We start from the raw sequence: 19,327 nt of genomic DNA, 5'->3' as shown, positions 1-19,327 counted from the left end.
GGAGTCTGACCCAATTGTGCAAAAAATTATAAAATTTCAACCCATGTCATGACTTTTGTACATGTACAGCTAGTATTATGGCTTTCATACTTCACACATATACTGTATTAATTGTGACAGGACCTATTTCCTTGAATATAAATATTTGACCTTGACCTTACAGTTTGACTCAATTTTTAAATAACTTTAACCTTGGCTTTGAATTTTGAACCAGTTAGTATTAGGGTTTTCATAAGTTTAGTCCTTGTAACAAGACCTTCCTTTGAATACCAAAACTTTTTATGCCCATGTAATTAAAGATTTGGGGTATATAGTTTTTGCCCTGTCCATCCATCAATCTGTCCTCAAAAACTTAAAACCTTGTCCATAACTTTTGAGTTAGTGGGGCTATGGCTTTCATATTTCAAAAGTGTATTCCTTGTAACAAGATCCACCTTTCATTTGGTACCACCAAATTTGACCTCATAACCTTTGAGTTTGACCCACTTTAATAAAAAAAAATCTGAACTTTAACCATAACCATGGCATAAAAATTTTTGTTGTATTACCTTCAATTTGCATGCAGATCATAACTATGATAAGTAGCCAAAAGAAAAATAAATCATGTTGATTTAATTACTAGTTATACACAGAAATACATCCTTACAATACTAGTAGCTTCTGTCTCACTGTTGGCTTAATCACAGACAATACTGACAACTTTTCTTTTTATCTAATGACAGATGTACAGATTCCAAGCACTGATTCCATCAGTGTTACACAAACACATCTTTTTTTTAACTTGACCTCTAAGAGCTTAAATTGATCTACCTTTAAAGAAACTTCAACCTTGGCCATAACTTTTGAGCAGCTGGTGTTGAATCTGGCTTTTATATATATATTTATTTCATATATGTTTAATAATGTATATTTATTTACAGTGACAAGTCCTTTCCCATGGTATCATTAATTTTCACCATGACTCACTTTTAAAAAAAAACTTTGGAAATTTCATAAAACAGTCTATAAAACAGAGAAATCATGAAATTCCTTTTCATACATATAACATATTTATTTTTTTTTAGAAGATTGCACGTCTCTGTACTGAAATATCTTCAGATGATTATCAGCAGCACCGGACAGTAACATGCTGGGGACTGACCAATCAACTGCCAGGATTTTCTCTTCATGGCCACTCATGTTATACAATGGAGAATTTGGGCTGTGAAGATTAAAAGAAAGTAATCTGATATGTATATATGAAGTAGGATGGGAAGAAAGAATGAATAATCCATTATTTCAATCTTCTCTGTCTTAATATAAAAGAGATCAATGTAAAGAAATACTATATCAACGGCTATCAATGTAATGCAAAAGTAGTTAAAACATCGCTGAAAATTTTTAGGTCTAAAGGTCATAAGATACATGTACACAAAATCTAAAAAGATGCAAGCATTTCATTGATCCTTTTTTTGTCATTTCAGCTTACATTACCATAAATATTATTTCTTTTGAGGATTGATTTTTAATACGGTTTTAAAAGTATAGATTTGGATAAAGAAAAAAATGCAGATTTGATAAAGAATTTTCAGATAAAAATGTAACAGTATTAAGCACAAGTAAATTCCACACAAAATATATAACAGATTTAAATAATATACTTTTTTTGAGTATCCATGCCCTTAAAAAGTAAACAAGAGCTCCAGCTCAGAGAGATGGACAAGGATAAACCCATACAGACAGACACACACACACACACAACATACCTTCTTATGTCCCATAGTTTCAAAACACAGTCGTAGGAGCCTGAGATGAAGAGATACTGGTTCACTGGGGACCAGCTAACACCGGAAACCCATCCATTGTGCGAGGTATAGGTACACCTTACAATTCTGCCATCTAAGAAAGATAATTAACATCAAAATGAAACTGAAATTAACAGTGTTGTTACGAAAGTCACAGAGTATTGAAAAATCAACCAGAGGACAGCACATCGTCGACAATTGACAGAAAATTTTAAAATCAATAGTCAATGTTTTTTTTTACAATTTATTTTTCAAACGATTACGTTACCTGATACTCGAGGATCCCATAGCCTAATGTGTCTGTCTACTGAAGCAGTAAGAATATGTCTGTTTAAAGGGGAGTAGGACAGATCTAAAAAGACTTTCTTCCCTTGCTACAAAGATAAAATAGCACATTGTTATTGAAACACATGACAATGATGTACAAGAACATTTTCTGAATTAGATTCCTGCGATTATTTTTTTCTCATGGTTAATTTTAAAACAGTGAATTAATGTGTGGTCCACGGATATGAATACTGACATATCTTTAATTTCATGTTTAATATTTTGAATTCCACTTGTACACACTGAATGTTTTTATATGCCTTCCGTATTATCCAAGGTAACAAAGTAAAGACAGATAAATATAGTATCTCACATGATTTGTAGTTGGATATGATTTTTATTCAACGAGTTGTGTGTTTTATATCCCCGAGTTGGATAAAAATCATATATCAAACAACAATTCATGTGAGATTCTTTTTATCCCATGTTTTATACACCATAATCAATGTTTAACACTGTTTTTTATATAGGACTCCATTTCATTTTACTTCATCACTCAAAACCAATTGTGACAACTATGGGATATGAAAACGATATCATATGAGCTATATCAATAGGATAAAGGGTTAAACATGTGATAAAAATAAATGATAAAATCTCAGTTCTTTGTCTGTTCCAGTTCATTCTGTATTATATTATTACCAACAGTGAGGTTTGTGTTGCTTTTTCCATGTCCCATATCCTCAGTGTGTGATCCCATGATGCAGTGCAAACTTCTGACCTACTTATCCACTCGGCTGCAGAGATTCCTTCTTTGTGACCAGATAAAGTCAGAATGGGCACCTGCAAATCATATTTAATGTGCTGAAATTATTAAAGAATCTTGCAGGAGAATATTCTACATTCTGGATAAATACTTTCTTTATGCCCAGTATTTCTAAATTAAGACTTTTCCTCATCTTCACAAACCTCCCCAATCAGAACCTTGAAGCCTTTTTGACTTGACACATAAAAAATATTTTAATGACATATTTCTACAATAAATTCATCATAAAAATTTAGTAAATGAAATTATTATTTCATTCCTATGGAAAATTTCATGACCTGGAACTGGAGATTTATTTAAATTGTAGATTTCTCTGACTTACCCTAGTTTGGGCTGAGAATTTATCTGATTATGCTTTATTTAGATTGAGGATTGATCTGTCTCATCATTATAATATATGGACAGATTTTGTTTTTTGGCTACCCTTGTTTGGACTAGTTATCTGACTTACCCTTGTTTGGACTTTTTTGGAGAGACTTACCCTTGTTTGGACTTTTTTGGAGAGACTTACCCTTGTTTGGACTTTTTTGGACAGATTTTGTTTTTTGGCTGCCTTTGTTTGGACTAGTTATCTGACTTACCCTTGTTTGGACTTTTTGCTTCAGTAATGTATTACAAAATATTGACTGTTAAAGAGTTACTTAAAAAGACTTTTAGCCCTTGGCCCCTTTTGGACTTTTTTTTCATCTTGGAGAGACTTACCCTTGTTTGGACTTTTTTGGAGAGACTTGCCCTTGTTTGGACTTTTTTGGACAGATTTTGTTTTTTGGCTGCCCTTGTTTGGACTAGTTATCTGACTTACCCTTGTTTGGACTTTTTGGAGAGACTTACTCCCTTGTTTGGACTTTTTTGGAGAGACTTACCCTCTTGTTTGGACTTTTTTGGACAGATTTTGTTTTTTGGCTGCCTTTGTTTGGACTAGTTATCTGACTTACCCTTGTTTGGACTTTTTTGGAGAGACTTACCCTTGTTTGGACTTTTTTGGAGAGACTTACCCTTGTTTGGACTTTTTTGGAGAGACTTACCCTGGTTTGGACTTTTTTGGACAGCTTTTGTTTTTTGGCTGCCTTTGTTTGGATTGAGGATCAGACTTACCCTGGTTTGGACTTTTTTGGACAGCTTTTGTTTTTTGGCTGCACTTTTTTCTTCCTTTTCCTCCTCCTCTTTGTCTCCCTCTGCCACTGGTGCTACATGAGAAAAAATAGGCAATAATGAATTAATATTGATTTTCATCAAGAACAATAGCATCATTTTCAAATGAAAATACTATGAGGTCTGAACTGCTGCTTATTTATTTCAGAACGATTTTTATATCAGATAATAATATTTAATATTATGGAGAAATATGAGCACAGAGAATAGAAGTCAGAAAATTGAAAAAAAAATGAGATCAGAAAACTTAATGATGGATTGCAATAAGTCTGAATATTCTCAAGATATTGTGGGGCAATATTTTCATATCTCCAGTTTGACCCATGACTTTTGACCTTGTGACTATAAAACTACATAGGTCACCTACTTCTCAGTAAGAACCAATGAACCAAGTTTTGATAACTGTCTACCCTGTCTCAAAATCCTGTACAGTGAACATGAAATGAATCAACATAAAAATGAATGTATTGAATAATGTGGTTTACCTGCAGACCAGAGTTTTAACATGTTGTCCCATGATCCACTGACAAACTGAAAATAAAAGTCAACAATTTAAACATGCCGACTTTAAAGATTTTTTATTATATACAATTGCTAACTTACATATTAAGTGAACATCTGTACAAATTATCTCCTTATAGTGAGCATTCACAAGTATAAAAACAGGAAATGAAGAATGAATTCATGCAATTTTTAACAAATTTACACATGTACAGGGAAAAAAATCTCAAAGCTGGCTGGATAAATTCATTGAATTTACATCAGAAATGAAAACATTACGTACAGTCAATCTAAGAATTTTTTAAAATCACAAATACATGTTTAATCAATTCTAGATCTTACTTTATCTTTGTCTTTGTTGACAGCTACACAATCTACACTGCGAGCGTGACCTCGACATGCATGGACACACTCCACTGAATTTTCCTCTTTATTCCACTCCCAGATAAGTAAAGTCTGATCATGTGAGCCTGAGATGAATCGGCAGGTAGGTCCCTCATCTGAAAAACAAATATACAGTTGAACTTCATTATCTTGAAAAACTGACATCTCACAAAATACCTAACTTTCATGTGAACTGAGATGTATGACCATCCTCCATTTAACCACGTGACACATTTGACTGGAGCAGTATTTATTGACTTAACCATGTGACACACTTGACTAGAGCTGTATGACCTACCTCCACTTAAAGGTCACACTTGACTAAATCAGTATGACCTACATGTACCTCCACTTAACCATGTGACACACTTCAATGGAGCAGTATGTCCTACCTCCACTTTACCATGTGTCAAACTTGACTGGAGCAGTATGACCTACCTCCACTTAACCTTGTGACACATTTAACTGGAGCAGTATGACCTACTTCCACTGAACCATGTGACACAATTGACTGGAGCAGTATGACCTACTGTAAACCAACTTTTATTTTCAAAGACTTTATTTCGTGATTTGCTAGGGGTAAACTAGTTTGCGACGATTAATTTTCATGATCAAGCCTATTTTGGATCTTTTGTAAATAGACACATAGACTTTAAGGACCGTTCACAGCGAGAAATATTCGCAATGATGAGGCTCTCGCGAATCTTGCGAAAATTTCTCGCACTTGAATAAAAGTTGGTTAAAAGTACCTCTACTTAACCATGTGCTAAAATTGACTGAAGCAGTATGATGTACCTCCACTTAACCATGTGTCATGCTTGACTGAAGCAGTATGATCTATTTCCACTCAACCATGTGACACACTTGACTGGAGCAGTTAACCTACCTCCACTTAACCATGTCACACACTTGACTGGAGTAGTGTGACCTTCCTCCACTTAAACATGTGAAACACACCACTGGAGCAGTATGACCTACCTCCACTTTACTATGTGACACACTTGACTGGAGTAGTATGACCTACCTCCACTTAACCATGCGACACACTTGACTGGAGCTGTAATGACCTACCTGCACTTAACCATGGGACACACTTGACTGGAGCAGTACCATAAATCTGGAAATTTTTGCTGTAGATAAATTTTTAGCAAATTTGCGAGTTCATTGCATTCGCAAAAATATTTATCTTAAAAATAAATTACCAATAAGAAAATGTAAACAAATCAGTGGTCATTCGCAAAATTTTGAAATGTAAAAATTAATCAACAACATTTTGACCCTATTTCGCAAAGTAAAATCGAAGTAAAAATTTCCAGATTTACAGTATGATCTACCTGCACTTAACCATGTGACACACTTGACTGGAGCAGTGTGACCTACCTGCACTTAACCATGTGACACACTTGACTGGAGCAGTGACCTACCTGTACTTAACCATGTGACACACTTGACTGGAGCAGTATGACCAGGTATTGTCAGGACAGGAGCACCTGTTGTGGACCATAATCTGACTGTATTGTCATAGCAACCAGACAGTATGCTGAAAAATAAAGAATAGAACAATTCATCTATTATCTTGTTAATATATCAAGCTTAATGTTTCAACATCCTTTGAATCCCCCCTCTAAAGCATGCAGGTAGTTTTTGACACAGATTATGCAGCATACTTAGAAAGGCCTAACTGGAGCATAAATTCTAAACCGAAGTCACTGAAATGTTTGATTAACCCCATTCTGAGTTAGTTATTAAAGCTTTTAAAAGCCTAACTGGAGCATAAATTCTAAACTGAAGTCACTGAAATGTTTGATTAACCCCATTCTGAGTTAGTTATTAAAGATTTTAAAAGCCTAACTGGAGCATAAATTCTAAACTGAAGTCATTGAAATGTTTGGATTATCCCCATTCTGAGGTAGTCATGTTCTGCTTGTTCTGTGTACTGACCACCCTTGACATCCCTGTAAACAGCTGACCCAGTTTCATGGAAGAGAATCCTTACAGGTTGTATCTGATATTTCTAATTTAATCTGTTCTTCCTGAAATTAAAACAAGAGGCCCATGGGCCTTATAGGTCACCTGAGCATTATGCAACAACTTTCCAGTGACTGAATTATTTTTTTTAAGCCAGATGCTATAGCATTCACAATTTTGAAAGAGGCACCATTTTCATTATAACAATACATTTAAGTTGCTTAGTTTGGTTACTTAATACCCAAAGGCAGGGTAGGGGAGCAAAAAATGCATGTCAACTAATCAGTAGTGCCCCTTTCACACATGAACCCCTGACCCTTAGGCCTAGATCCACAAATTGCACAATTTTTAAACAGGCATCCTTGCTTTTCAAAAATATTTGATTAATACCAAGGAGCAGATTTCAAACAATTCATGCATTTTCACTATGTAAGTTGTAAGTACACTTGACCCCTACCTCCACCTAACCATGTGACACACTTGGCCTTGAAATTCACAATTTGGAAGATTGGACCCTTGTTGATCACCAACTATATAGGTTTATTCACCTGTGTTGTTAAGGAGCAGAAAGGAAAATTTTCAAAGAATTCATGAATTTTCACTATAATAATTAATATCAATAGAACCCCCACCAAACACCAGAAACCCGACCCTGGGGCCCTAAAATTCACAAATTTGGAAGAGGCATTCTTGTTCATCATTTCTATATACTTACTTAGTTTATTTAATACCTAGGAGCAGAGAAGAAGACTATCAAAGAATTCATGTATTTCTCTATATAATCAGATTATGCCCCAGCCCTAACACCAAACCCCTGACCCTGGGGCCATAAAATTCACAATTTTGGTAGAGGCACCCTTGCTCATCATAACTATGAAATTACTTAGTTTATTTAATACCTAGGAGCAGAGAAGAAGATTTTCAAAGAATTCATTAAAGCTATTTTATAAAGCCCCGCTCAAACACCAGAACCCCTGAGGGGCATAAAATTCAAATTTTGGTACCCTTGATAATAACTATGCACTTAGTTTATTTATTTAATACCTAGGAGCAGAGAAGAAGATTTTCAAAGAATTCATGTATTTTCAATATATACATGTAATCTATAGAGCCCCACCCTAACACCAGAACCCCTGACCCTGGGGCCATTAAATTCACAATTTTGGTAGAGGCACTCTTGCTCATTATAACTATGCATTTAGTTGGTTTATTTAATACCCTGGAGCAGAGAAGAAGATTTTCAAAGAAATAATGCATTTTTACTATATATCTCATTTAACCCCGCCCTAGCATTAGAACAAAGACCCCAGGGAAATTTCAAATTTTGGTAGAGAAAATGCTGATTACAATCATGCTAACAGTTTGACTGCTTGATGTCCAGGAGTAAAGAAGAAGATTTTCAAAGATTGCAGTAATTTTAGTGGTTTTGGCTCCACCCCTCAGGCCCCAGGGGGGCAGGGATCATGAAATTCACTTTTTTTGTCCCCCTTCACCCATATATGTTTTGTGCCAAATTTGGTTGAAATTGGTTCAGTGGTTGCAGAGAAGAAGCTGAAAATGTTCAAATGTTAACTCAACGCAAACTAAAGACAGACGCACGACGACGGACAAAACAGATAGCAATAGGTCACCTGAGTTTACTCAGGTGACCTAAAAAAAGACAATGAAATTGTAAAAAATTTTTTTTTTTTGAAGACGATGCCAACAACAATGAGGAACAACATGTAAATGGAAAAATATTGATCAGAAAAATTCACTTGAGCCTTTGGCTGAGGTTATATATACATAAATCAATTCTATTGGGACTAAATGACTTACTGAAGAAACTCCTCTATTCTCTAGATGTTCGTCAAGAGGTTCTCTAAGGAATTCCCCATCCAACAGGAAATCAAAATCAACAGCTGTCTCCACAGAGTCATCACTGTCTGCTCGTAAAACAAGAGGAATATGACTTCTTACATTGTAGTATCATTTAAATATACATGTACCATTATCCTGAAGTTGTCTTGCACTATCATCAAGTCTTTTAACTTTCACACAAAAAAAGAAACACTTCGCCTTTCAAATTTACAAATTTAGCAAATAAATACTTTACCTTTTAAGATTTGGTTGATGAGTCCACTGAGCTCTGAAGTACCTACAGTAGCTGGTACTGAGTACGGGGTATCAGGAACCGAGTATCTAGTTCATTAAGAAATAAACAGCCTTAATCGATAAACATGGTGTTATGAATAGCAATTGCTCTACTGGCATATTTTCCATGATCCACTCTATCTGATGTGATCATTCTGATGTTTTTCTGGCATGCTAAATACCACAGTCATGAGAAATGTCTGGAAAATGTCAAATATTTTGGACTACTGTAATCATAGCTGCAGATCTGTTGCTCTCTGGTCTGAAAAAAATCTTTGGGACATATGACCAGAGAGCTACAGTACCACCCATTGAAGAAAGTGAGTGATGAAAAGAGACTATGTTTTTTTAGACCCATCTGATACATAGTTGCCAACTCACCCGATTTTCGTCAGACTACACCCGATTTTTCAACCTGTAACCCAATTATTTTTTATGACCCGTGGGGTCATGCTTTTCACCCGATTTTTGCCAAACAACCCAAAAATCTCCAGATTTTCGGATTTGGTTCATAAATTAGGTTGCACTTTTAACTTCCAGTTACAACCCAAGCTTAGATCTACATAAACGATGCCGATGGATTAATTATCAGTGCAGGTGTAAACAATTATCTGGGTGTTGATTTGACAAATCATTGTTTGAAGTCAATTTAAAATGGCTTCTGATAGAACTAGATCGTTATCAGGACCAGCAGGAACAAACTGAATCAGAGACATGTTACTAAATAAACCAAGGAAAAGAGAAACGATATTTATGTGCATATCAACAAGGAATCTAGGAAAACAACTTTTATTAGATAAAATAAAGTGATCGAAGACAGTATAGCCCTAACTGCATATTTAATACACATTGCACTAGTTAATCATGTTAATTATGAAAGAGGAAATATTACTTCAAAGCCAAAATTGGAATACTTTCAAATTTAGCAGATACTGGAATTGCTTTAAAAAAGGCACACCTGGCTGATTCAGGTCAATACTGATATATGAAACCTTCAATGCTCTCTTTTAACATGAAAATTTATAATCAAATTATATCCAGATTTTTACATGCTGCAAGTATGATCTGACAGTGTTTTTTATCTATACCTTTTTCACTAATTTGGCAAAGAAATAAATCTTGTCTAAAAAAGAAAGCAAATGTGCACATCTTAAAGATTTTAACGACTATATATACATTCTTACTGTGATTGTTTTGTAAAAAACTTGGCTTGCACGTGTGGTATGTTTTCGTCCGACATAGTGACAACTCTGCCTCCTCACAGAAAAGAGTTCTGTCAAGAACAGTAACTCTTCTTTCGACGTGATTATGGAAGCCCGATATAATTATTCACGAATACACTTTGTCTGAATCTTTTAATTCGTTTAAATAATTTAATCTTTTATAATGAATTTGTTGAATTATAATACTTTTATACTGTTTCTATCAGAAGGCAATAAACCAAATACATTTCTTTAGAAAAAAAATTATAAACTTTCTACGACGTTCACCCCCACCTTCTTTCAGCAGTCATCCAAGGTTATTAAGGTAGGTCCAAGATGCCTTCAAATGACAAAGTTTATGATTTAGAATATGCTTGAGATCATAAATATAGCCATAAATTTTAAAAACCAGGTCACTGTGACTTAATTTTCATACAACATGTCTTGGAGTACAATCTTCTAAAAATACAACTGGCCAAAATTCAACATAAACTGAAGTGTGACATCAATTTTGATTTAGATTCTAGGTCAAATTAATGTTAAAACTTTTGAAAATCAAAAATATTCATTTGCCAAAAATCATTTGAAATCTTTATTGGAAACACCATGATACTTGATTCTGTCAAAATCTTTCACTCTCCTTAAAATATCTTTATTTTTAATATTTCTCAAAATCTTATATGTTTAAATGCTATTTTTTCTTTACCATTATTGATAATTATATCTTAGGTTAGCAAAAACACATACTTTATTATGGTTGACCAGAAAAATTTTACAAAACAGCCTTTTGAACATCTATACCCCCATTTTTGGAATATCTATTTTTTCAATCGTTCTTAGCAAAATTTATATAAAAGTAAATTTAAAAAGATGATATAGGCTTAGAATTAAAAATAAAATAGATCTCAAGTTAGTTTGATTAAAAAAATTTAAAAGCTTTAGGTCATAAAGACCAATTAAGGATTCTCTGTCTTGTATATAGATCCTATGGAAAGATGCAAAGTGGTTATTCCTAAAAATAACTAATTAAATGATTTGTGTGCACAATGACACTATAATAAACAAATATATACTTGCTAAATTGTTTTCAATCATCCAATAAATTTTATTTGTATAGACAAACATAAGAAAAATTTTATATTGGTGTATAAAATTAAAACTGGATCCGTAAAAGTGTGGACTTGCCTTAATCTAATTTAATGTTTACTTTAAATCTAGTTATTGTGAAAATTTGAGAAAAAAATGCGACAATGTTACTTACAGATCGATTTAAAAGTTTTTATTTTCAAGACTTTTGATAAATGATAGTTTGTTTGTATATCATCTATCCTTAATTTAATACCATATCTTAATTTTTTCTTCTTTATAAAAAAAAATCTTATGTAAAAAGAATCAGACTACGAAAAGTTTATATAGATCATAGGCCTTAAAGTGTCCAAAATATGCCTTGGGCAAAACATATAACATATATAACACAATGTACATATAAACATAATAATTTAAAAAGTAGGTGAAGAGACTTTTTTTAAGTTAAGATAAGATGATAATTTTATTTCCAGTTTTAAGATGCAAAGGTTTCAACATAACAAGATTTGATGATTATAGTAAACATATACAAACAAAACACACATACACACACATTTAAATATTAATTGTAAATTTAGGTAACTGGACATGTAGACTTGAGCAGTTGGGGTTATCAAATTGTTAATTGCCATCAAAATGCAAATTTTAATATCTTTATAACAAATATCTGATTTATTTATGAAAACTCGTTTGGTGAAAATTTTGAAGGCTTCTGAGAAGAAGGTTTTTGTAATAATTAGATTACTTTTGGTTTTAACCAGAGAAATTTGTCCCCTTTTGATAAGGGTATGAAATTTTTGTGCAAATGGTATCCCTTGGAAAAAAGGATCTCTCTGTGACAAATAATGGCATTCTGAAAATGGTATTCATCCAATTGTTTTGGTTACACATTAAACATATTCTTTTGTTTATCACAGGGGACACCAGCACAAATTTTTACAGATAGCATATCTTTTTTCAATTTTAGGTCAGAACTTAGCTAAAAAAGCAAATGTGTTTCATGCTTAAAGATTTTAATGTACATAAGCTGTATTTTTTGTAAAAAACTTCTTTAAACATAAAATGTAGGTTTTCCAGATTTTTCACGTTTCATTTTCCAATATTGTAGGACAAATGTTTCTTAACTTGTTTTTTTAAAAATGTGTATTTTGTTTTACAAGAAAATGAGACTCTAATTTTCTTACTATAATAAATTACATTTTTGTATAAAATCACAGGGGCTTGTGTAGTTAAAATTTTCTTATATGCTTTAGTAACAGAAAAAACAGCAGTCCTTGTTAATCTATTTTAATTTTTTGTTACTTTAAATCTAGTTATAGTTAAAAAAAATCATGTAAAATGAACTCAGGGACCTTTATGTTAAGTTATAGTATGTAGGTCCCTGATGAACTACGTAGTCAGAAATACGATATAAGCCCACTTTGCATTTGCTAAAATGAAAAAGTTCAGAGTGTAACATAATATTTAAATATTAAATGTGTGACAGTGATCAAAAAGAGTTTTTTTGATTGTCATTGAAAACTTTTAGCTTGATAATTTGCATAGGCATATTCTTTAAGTGCTTTATAATATAGATTCACATCTTCTTATAAGGATAAACAGAGGTTAAAATAATACCTTTACATGATATGTGACATTCTATGGAATTTTCATGTATGATGTGTTTTCATATATGTAAAATGACCATCATAAAATAAAAATAAAATAAAATAATATACTCTGCTCTGTTATTTAAAATTTAAGTATATATATACTGATATATATTGGTGGCAAATATAGCTACTTTGCAATTAATTGCTAAAATGAAAAAGTTCAGAATGTACATATAATATTTACTTAGATATAATAACAGAAAATGTGTGACAGGAGAAATAAACAGTTTTCTGAAATTGTCATTGAAAACTGCTTGATAATTATGCATAGGCATATTCCTAATGCTAGCCTTCACATCTTTTTTTTTTTAATAATTATAAACAGAGAAAGAATTTTGAGCTTTTTATGTATGTGATGTCAACATGAAGTACTCAGTTGGGGAGCCAGGAATTTTGAAAAAAGGAAGGGGTAGTTAGAGGTCGGGATGGAGCCCAAAGCTACGGGGCGCCGTTTTAATATTTACTATTCGAATCAAAAAGGTGATATCACTTTTTGGCAATAAATACCAAAACGGCGCCCCATACAAAGCCGCACAAATCTGATGTATATTTTGGACAAAAAAGGGGGCTCGGGCCCCTGGACCCCTTAAATCCGCCAGTGCTACTGTACGTAATCCTCAGAAAGACATCTCAAAGACAAATATAGATGTATATCAGAATCGTTTTTCGCCCAAACTATACAAAATGGCACAAAATTCGAAACATGTAATGAGGGTTTATGCATTAAAGCTTTCTGATTCCATATGTTCTGTTTTTTGGAATTCCCATGGGTACCAATTGCGTCTCGTTATTAGCAGATTTAGTTTTGTATTTATATAAGGCAGAATTTCTTAAATTTTTCAAACTTTTATAGATGAGAAGAAAACAATTGCTGTGGCCTCTATTCCAGTGAGCTTGAAATGAAAGATTCACTAAGTCTGACACGTCTGTTTCATACATGTAATGGTAACCTAATAACAAAGCTGTATGATAAACACAATGACCAACTTTTCAATTGTCAGCTTCCCTTACTCATATACATGTAACATGATACGCTTATCACCTGCACAGGTTAATAATTGATTTTTTCTTATACAAAGTTACTTAATTATTGACAAACAAATTGATAAAACAAGGTATCGACAGTCTCGATCATTCAAATTTAACATTTCGTAAGTTCTATATGGTTTAATACAATAATTAACCTTGTCAGCAAATATTATCTTTCATTTAATTAGTCAAAATAATGTTTACTGACGTTTTTTTCATACTAATTGTTAGGCCATTATTTACACACTGAATTGTCTACGGATTTTTTCTGTTATTTCCAAACCACGGTGAAATTGAACAGTCGGCAGGGGATGCTCACTCCTCCATGGCACCTGATCTCACCTCTGATTTATGGAGGCCCTTGTTTGATCTACTCCTGATTTGTACTGTTAAAATGGAATTTTGAGCTTAAATACTGTTGGTTGTCTCCATGCACATATTTCATAGTTAATATTGTTAAAAACACAAATATTTAAGAGAAATTCCAGCTAATCACAGTTGAACTTTTCTATGACATCATAGAAATAATTAATGAGGAAACAGGAATATTTTAAATTCATGACTATAGACGCGGAATTCAAACAAAAAGTACTTCCTTTTAATCTTGAACAAATTGTGTAGAAAGTAGGAAATGCTCGTATATACGAGTGATCATCTGTGCCTCAAAATCCCCCCTTTTTTATTTACATTATCCTCAGTCTAATTAGAATTAGACATTTTATCTTGCACTTCACGAGCGTCAAATAAAATTTCGAAGAGCGAGAGGAAAAGTATAATTTGAACCAGATGAAGTGACTATAGAGATACCAAGAGGGAAACCTGCAGCTGGTCTCTCACAGTACAAAACAATTACTGGAACTTAACGTTGATTTTAATGTTTATCGCTGATTTGCAGATCGCATTTTGCATCATGATCACAAAATTTTTAACACCCCTTCCAGAATATTTCACTCATATATTTAGACGCCACCACTTGTCAGTGGAGGGCTTCAAAATTAAATCTGTACACGGTACTTATATATAGCCCTTCAGCAGTGAAGAATCTTTTTTGTGCCACTATACCTACTGCTACACGGGATCTTGGTTTACATGGCCTCATCCAAAGGACCGGTCTCCACGTCCCGCGGTGGGACTTGAACCGCAGGCGAAAGGATAAACTCCTTACTTCGCGACTCTAGAGGAAACGCCCTTACCACTGCGCCCGCTAAACCTTAATTTTTTCCCCCAAAACTGAAGAAGTTTGGAACTCTTTATCGGAATAAAAGAAATAATATGCTTTAGATTTTTTTTTTATCAGATCTGAGTTGTCAATTTAATTGCCAATAACTTTAGGGCGAAATTGAACTTATTTATAATACGTGCAAAAATGCATGAGGCAATTTTTTCTCTCACTCTCGGTCAGTTTTTTTTTAAAAAGGAAATTACTGCCATTTTCAATTATACATAAAACAGGTGTATAAGTAACTAATGACTTGGAAATTTCCGGAATTAATGTGTATCTTTACATGTAATAATTTTAAAATATTTTGCTCTCTCTTTTCTGACGTACTTTTTTGGAACATGTAAAAAGAGCATACTTTCAAATATATACAGGTATTAAATATATTACTGATATAAATAGAAATATTTCTGCAACAGCCTTTACTTTTTCAGTGTTTTTTTTTTAAAGTTTCAATATGTTGGAATAGATTTATGCATTTTTTTAAAATTATGTATTCTACTCAGAAATCAACTTGTAAAAAATGATAATAATCGATTTTTTTTTCATAAAGTAAAAGGCAAAAAATAAATGTGTTCTAAATATTTATTAGAATAAATTCTCTCCCAACGGCTTTCATGAAGGTTTCGAGATCACCATAGGAAATTCGTGTTGTGAATCGACCATCAAGAGGATGAAAGTTCAAGGACGTTTCTCCCTTGAGATTTTTCGCAAAAACTACCTTAACATTTTCGGTTGAATTAAAAAGCAAAGAAAAAGGGGTTACAAAGTTAACTTTCAAAATGTTTTTAAGTTCTCTGTGGCTGGCAAAAGAGAAATTGCGGTAGGCGTTAACTTGTTTCTTCAGAAGTTTCAAATCTAAATCGGAGTCTTCTTTATAAACAACGAGATAGAACACCCCTTTTCTGTCCTTTAGGAAAAGATTTTTACAGTAAGTTGTGGAAAATTCATCATCTCTTTCATTCTGTTCCCGATATCTAACCGTTTCCATGGTGATACCCAAGCCCTCCAAAAAGCGAAGTAACTGCACTGCCTGGGAATTTCTTATTTTTGGTGCCAATGTGTAACGTCCGTCTCGGACAAGATGTGAAAATGGCGTTACCCCGGGCAATAGAGCCCGGGAGTAAGCCTTCAAGACCGGCGTCGCCATTTTGCTGGTGGTTGTTGACAGGAAATAAATTCCTGCCATATTGTGAAGATGGAAAACTCCCCCAGTGGTTAAGGACAGTTCCAGTCTTTTCCTGGGGATTCCCTGACATCCCCTTTTAGACGTTTCTTTTTTCTTCCCATATTTCTCCGCCAACTTCTAGCGTTAGCAATCGCTGTACGTCTCTGTTTTTTCCTTAGGTAATTTCATGACATGCACATCACCAACATGTTCTTTTTTCTAATACATTTCTTCTAGCCTTACAACGATTTCTATTCCATTTTTTGAAGTCTTTAATATTCCTGAAAAGCATAAAATATACAATTCAAATAAATAGATTGATCAAAAGAAAAAAAATTCCCACAGTTTATAATTAATAAACAATTACCTAAATATATGAGAAACAGTAAAACATTTGAAAATGCTGAATGTCCAATTTTAGGATCTTGTACCTTTCGAACGTTACTCCTCTCTTTATAAACCTATATTACATGTACAACACCCATGATTTACACATCTAACATTAAAAAAGTAATATTAATCATGTTAATGATCGAATTTTTATATTCTTGACAATTAGAATTACAGAAACTTTTGTGATCTTCATTCTTGACGTCTAAAAATGTTAACCCCCCCCTTTCCAAAAAATGTTCAAAGACAAACATTGTGTAGTTAGTTAAAAATGAGGAACGTGTATGCTAGAACTTTCAACAAATTAATCTCGAACCGGTTCTTTCAGATTAATATTTTTTGAAAACGTGCTAATTTCAACGATTGTTGAGTTTATTTCATGAAAATGTAGACAGTCACACTTAAAAACGCACCTTACCTTTTATTAAAAGTCTCTACGTTGTATATTTATTTGCCTTTGTGCGTTTCTAGGGGGTATTTATTCGTTTATTCCATGACTTCGTACTTCGAAAGTTCCAATATCAATGAGCTATCCAGTGAAGGGTGTTAATAAATATAATATGCCAAACGTCATATTTTATTTTTAGACGAAAAGTTTCAAACTATTGCATCAGAAAATAGAAAGCGGTAAAGAAAGACAACTCGAATATCCATTTAACAACGACAGAGGCGGATCCAATAATCCAAACATTTGTCGTTTACTATTGTTTATTTCAAAATGTAAATACTTTACATCAAATTAATCGTTTGTACACACAAACGTCCAATATTTTCCAAAAAAAAAAGAAAAGAAAAAAAGAAAGGAGAGGAAGCGCCGTAATATTGTAAAATTCTTTTTTGCAAAATTATTATAATCATAAAAAAAATCCCAATAAACAATTGAGAATTTACAAAATCAACAGAATAACATTATACACCTAACTGAAATCAAAATATTTTCCGGATTTTTATCGAATAGTCTCTTGCTGTATTTTTTCAAAAACGTGTAATTACATTCTTAAAGAGTTTCTTCTGAAAATGTATACACAACAACCCCAGGACCTTTAAAACGTTTCTAGGCCAAAAATTTCAATTTTATTAATTTAATTAACTTCGTACTTCGAATTCCAATATCAAAAGATATATCCAGTGAAGGGTGAATAAATATAATATGTACGTCATTTTTATTTTTAGACGAAAAGTTTCATAATGCATCAGAAAATAAAAGCGGTCTAAAAATTTATCCATTCAGTTTTTTAAATTTAATTCTTTAAAGGAAGAACAGACCTTACATTTAACAAACCGAAAAAAAATAAAAACTAGGCAAGGGCTCATGTTATACACCCTCAGCCTTTTGCTATAAAACCCAAGATAGGTCATCAAAAAGTTACAATGAATATTAAAAGTTTCATCAAATTTCATTATACATGATAAACATCTAACATTAAAAAAGTATGTAATATTTTTATAAAAAGCGAAAAATAAAGATTCACACATCAATTTAATTTATGAAAAAATATTGACAACCCCCATTTAGACCGATTATTGAATAATTAATAAGGCGGCCCATGGAAAAGTTGTTAGTTAGTCTTTATCCTCAAAAGTCATTAAAATATGAAAATCTATAACATATATATATATAGGGCAGACTATAGGGTGTAAGTTCTCTGGAATATATAAAATCGATAGATGAATGAAAGTAACTATTGTTTATTGATGGATAATGTGCATCTGATCCCAACTTTGATGTTTTATATGTTCTGTGTTTGCTCTTCTCCCCATTTGTATTATTTTATGGAGTTTTGAGCTTAAAAATACCGTTCTTCATCTTTATATTTTTATCTTAATGACGATTTGAAGGCCGGAATGAAATGAATGAGACAACAATTCAAGCATAGATTGTTAAATAAAACACATTGAGCAGTGAACAAAGCTTAGATATAATATTTAAAGCAATATGAGCTGCAACTTTGATGTTTGAAATTTTTATTGCAAAATTCTAATTAATTATTTCAAAAACAGGGGAAAGGAACATTTATAATCTTCTTTTGTTCATATTTGCTATGCAAGGACTTTTTATATGCTATATAATTGAAGCAAAATTGCAATAAAGTCGTCCTGTACAATAATTGATTTTTCAAATAATACTATATATTTATTTTACAGAAGTCTTTCTTTTAAAACAATTTAATACTTTATCTTAGTTTAATTGAACATAAAGATTTAAATTGTATAAATATTTACCATAATAACACATTTTGACGCCAAAATAAAAATCTTATTAAAATGCAGTTCATATTGCATTAAGGATTTTTGAAGGACAATCTCGAGAAGACAAATATGGCGGACAAAGAAAAGTCTTTAAATTATTTTTCTTTTACAAATTGTCTTGGGCTTTTCTTTTCTTTTCTGTTTCCATGATAACATTTCTTTTTCTTTTACGATTTGAGCTTTTCTCTTTTTCTGACTACATGGCAAAATTTCAAAAGTGTGATGCACAACTTGGTAATTATATCATTGAAATTGTCCGAGTTATCTCCGAAATTCCTCGACTATATAATATTAGTATTCAAAGTGCAATGGATTA

At 32.6% G+C, this 19,327-nt stretch overlaps 1 protein-coding gene and 1 long non-coding RNA gene across 2 annotated transcripts; both read right to left on the bottom strand.

The window, feature by feature from the left end:
* Window positions 1-693: 693 nt before the first annotated feature.
* On the bottom strand, window positions 694-10,299 carry LOC134236253 (ribosome biogenesis protein WDR12 homolog). The gene is given in 12 exon segments (XM_062718428.1): window positions 694-1,201; window positions 1,746-1,878; window positions 2,053-2,158; window positions 2,754-2,894; window positions 3,973-4,064; window positions 4,515-4,560; window positions 4,873-5,030; window positions 6,339-6,454; window positions 6,856-6,947; window positions 8,701-8,807; window positions 8,978-9,063; window positions 10,200-10,299. Coding segments are annotated over 12 exon segments (1,284 nt in total). The 5' UTR covers window positions 10,256-10,299; the 3' UTR covers window positions 694-1,050.
* A 5,471-nt stretch (window positions 10,300-15,770) lies between these two features.
* Window positions 15,771-17,345, bottom strand: LOC134236276 (uncharacterized). Its single transcript, XR_009985577.1, has 2 exons — window positions 17,180-17,345; window positions 15,771-16,652 (listed from the first exon to the last, which is right to left on the bottom strand). It is a non-coding gene; the product is annotated as an uncharacterized LOC134236276 (long non-coding RNA).
* Window positions 17,346-19,327: the final 1,982 nt, after the last annotated feature.

This window comes from Saccostrea cucullata, unplaced genomic scaffold (assembly GCF_032062105.1).
Source record: "Saccostrea cucullata isolate Sc308-1 unplaced genomic scaffold, CSIRO_AGI_Scuc_v1 ctg87, whole genome shotgun sequence".
Lineage (NCBI taxonomy): Eukaryota > Metazoa > Mollusca > Bivalvia > Ostreida > Ostreidae > Saccostrea > Saccostrea cuccullata.
Note: the sequence above shows the minus strand (reverse complement) of the source record. Positions and strands in the feature narration are given on the sequence as shown.